The 1,357-nt window shown below is 39.9% G+C and overlaps 1 protein-coding gene across 1 annotated transcript; it reads right to left on the bottom strand.

Annotated features, from left to right (window-relative positions):
• Positions 1–390: 390 nt before the first annotated feature.
• LOC149210333 (BON1-associated protein 2-like) lies at positions 391–948 on the bottom strand. Its single transcript, XM_089398935.1, has one exon. The coding sequence runs from the start codon at positions 946–948 to the stop codon at positions 391–393; it is 558 nt and encodes a 185-aa protein (XP_089255061.1).
• Positions 949–1,357: the final 409 nt, after the last annotated feature.

The following is a 1,357-nucleotide window of genomic DNA, read 5'->3' on the forward strand; positions in this document are numbered from 1 at the left end:
TGTTTATGGGAGTCTATTTCAATCTTTTGAAAAGAAACGGGTTCAGAATGATGACTCCACTGCTGTAATTCTTCCTGCTGTAGCTTTGTCTCAAGCTGCAAAAACTCAATATTCTCTTGTACATTATGCAAACAGGTTCTAATGTCAACAAGAGAAGCTTGGCTTATTCTTATTGTACCATGATCAGAGGAATGTATCAGAGTTTTTAAGAACTCCAATACTTCACCAATTCTGGCTATTTTATTCATTGTGAAAATTACACTGATCACAACTATGAACTTGTACAGAAAAATCAACACTCACTGGCAATATGTCAATACAATTTGATTTTACAACAGATTGCAATTGTCTTCAAAAATAGTGATGGCTCTCGATTTCAGTGTTGTTTGGTTATATAAGCTTCATATTCCAACACATTTGAAATAACATAAAGTAATCAACAGGTACAGAATTGAAACCAGGTTGCTCTGAGTAGTGAACGGGTCCACAATTGAAACCAGGCTGGTCTGAGTCGTAATTATATTGTTTGGGAAGTAGACGCACGCATAGATTGATGATTCCAGACTGAGGCTTTCCTTTGCTTGTCTTCAAACGATAGCTGAGGAAATGCAGAGAATGGGGGTCTCTGTAGCCCTCCACAATATCAGAGAAGGGCACCTTAGTCCATCCCACCAGCTTTTTCCCAAAAGGCGTTTTACAATAAACATGTATTGTTACACTGGCCGACGCTTTTCTGTACAATAATGTTCTCTTGCTCGTACCCAATTCCAGTTGCAGATTGTGATTCCAAATAGGATAGCTCCCACCCTCTGTGTCAATTCGCGTAGATTTACAAGTAGGGGATGTGTCGGCCCCTACAACTGCATAAGCGCGCAGCCTTCTCCCAAATCTTCTCACGTTTTCGAGATTCACAGCAGAGATTACAGTAATTTCCAGCTTTGCCTGCATGTCCGTATATAAAGAGGAGGGAGTTCTGAATAAACACCGCGACAATTTTTTATTTTTATTTTTTGGTAAAGCTGTATGCGCAGAAAATAAGTCCCGAATTTTTTTTTGGATAAACTATATCGGCACAGAAAGTACAACGTTTCAAATGAAGAGTTGAAACATATAATGTGTTTGAGATTAATGGGCTCCTATGGACTATATATATGAAGGCGTGTAGCTTGATTTATGTGCCTGCAATGCGCTTTCATTGAAGGTCGCTGGAACACAGTTGCATAAGTGACCTCTTCATAAGTAGCGCATAGAATTTGGGAAAGACCGAGCTTCCTCACCTCTGCTTTACAATGCCTACTACAGCCACGGTTGAAGATGCACATCCAGCAACCCGACCTTTCTGAATTTAGCAGAGGAA

The sequence above is a fragment of the Pinus tabuliformis genome, chromosome 1_2, assembly GCF_031772625.1.
Source record: "Pinus tabuliformis cultivar Carrire ecotype Pingquan chromosome 1_2, CPIR1, whole genome shotgun sequence".
NCBI classification, from domain to species: Eukaryota; Viridiplantae; Streptophyta; class Pinopsida; order Pinales; family Pinaceae; genus Pinus; species Pinus tabuliformis.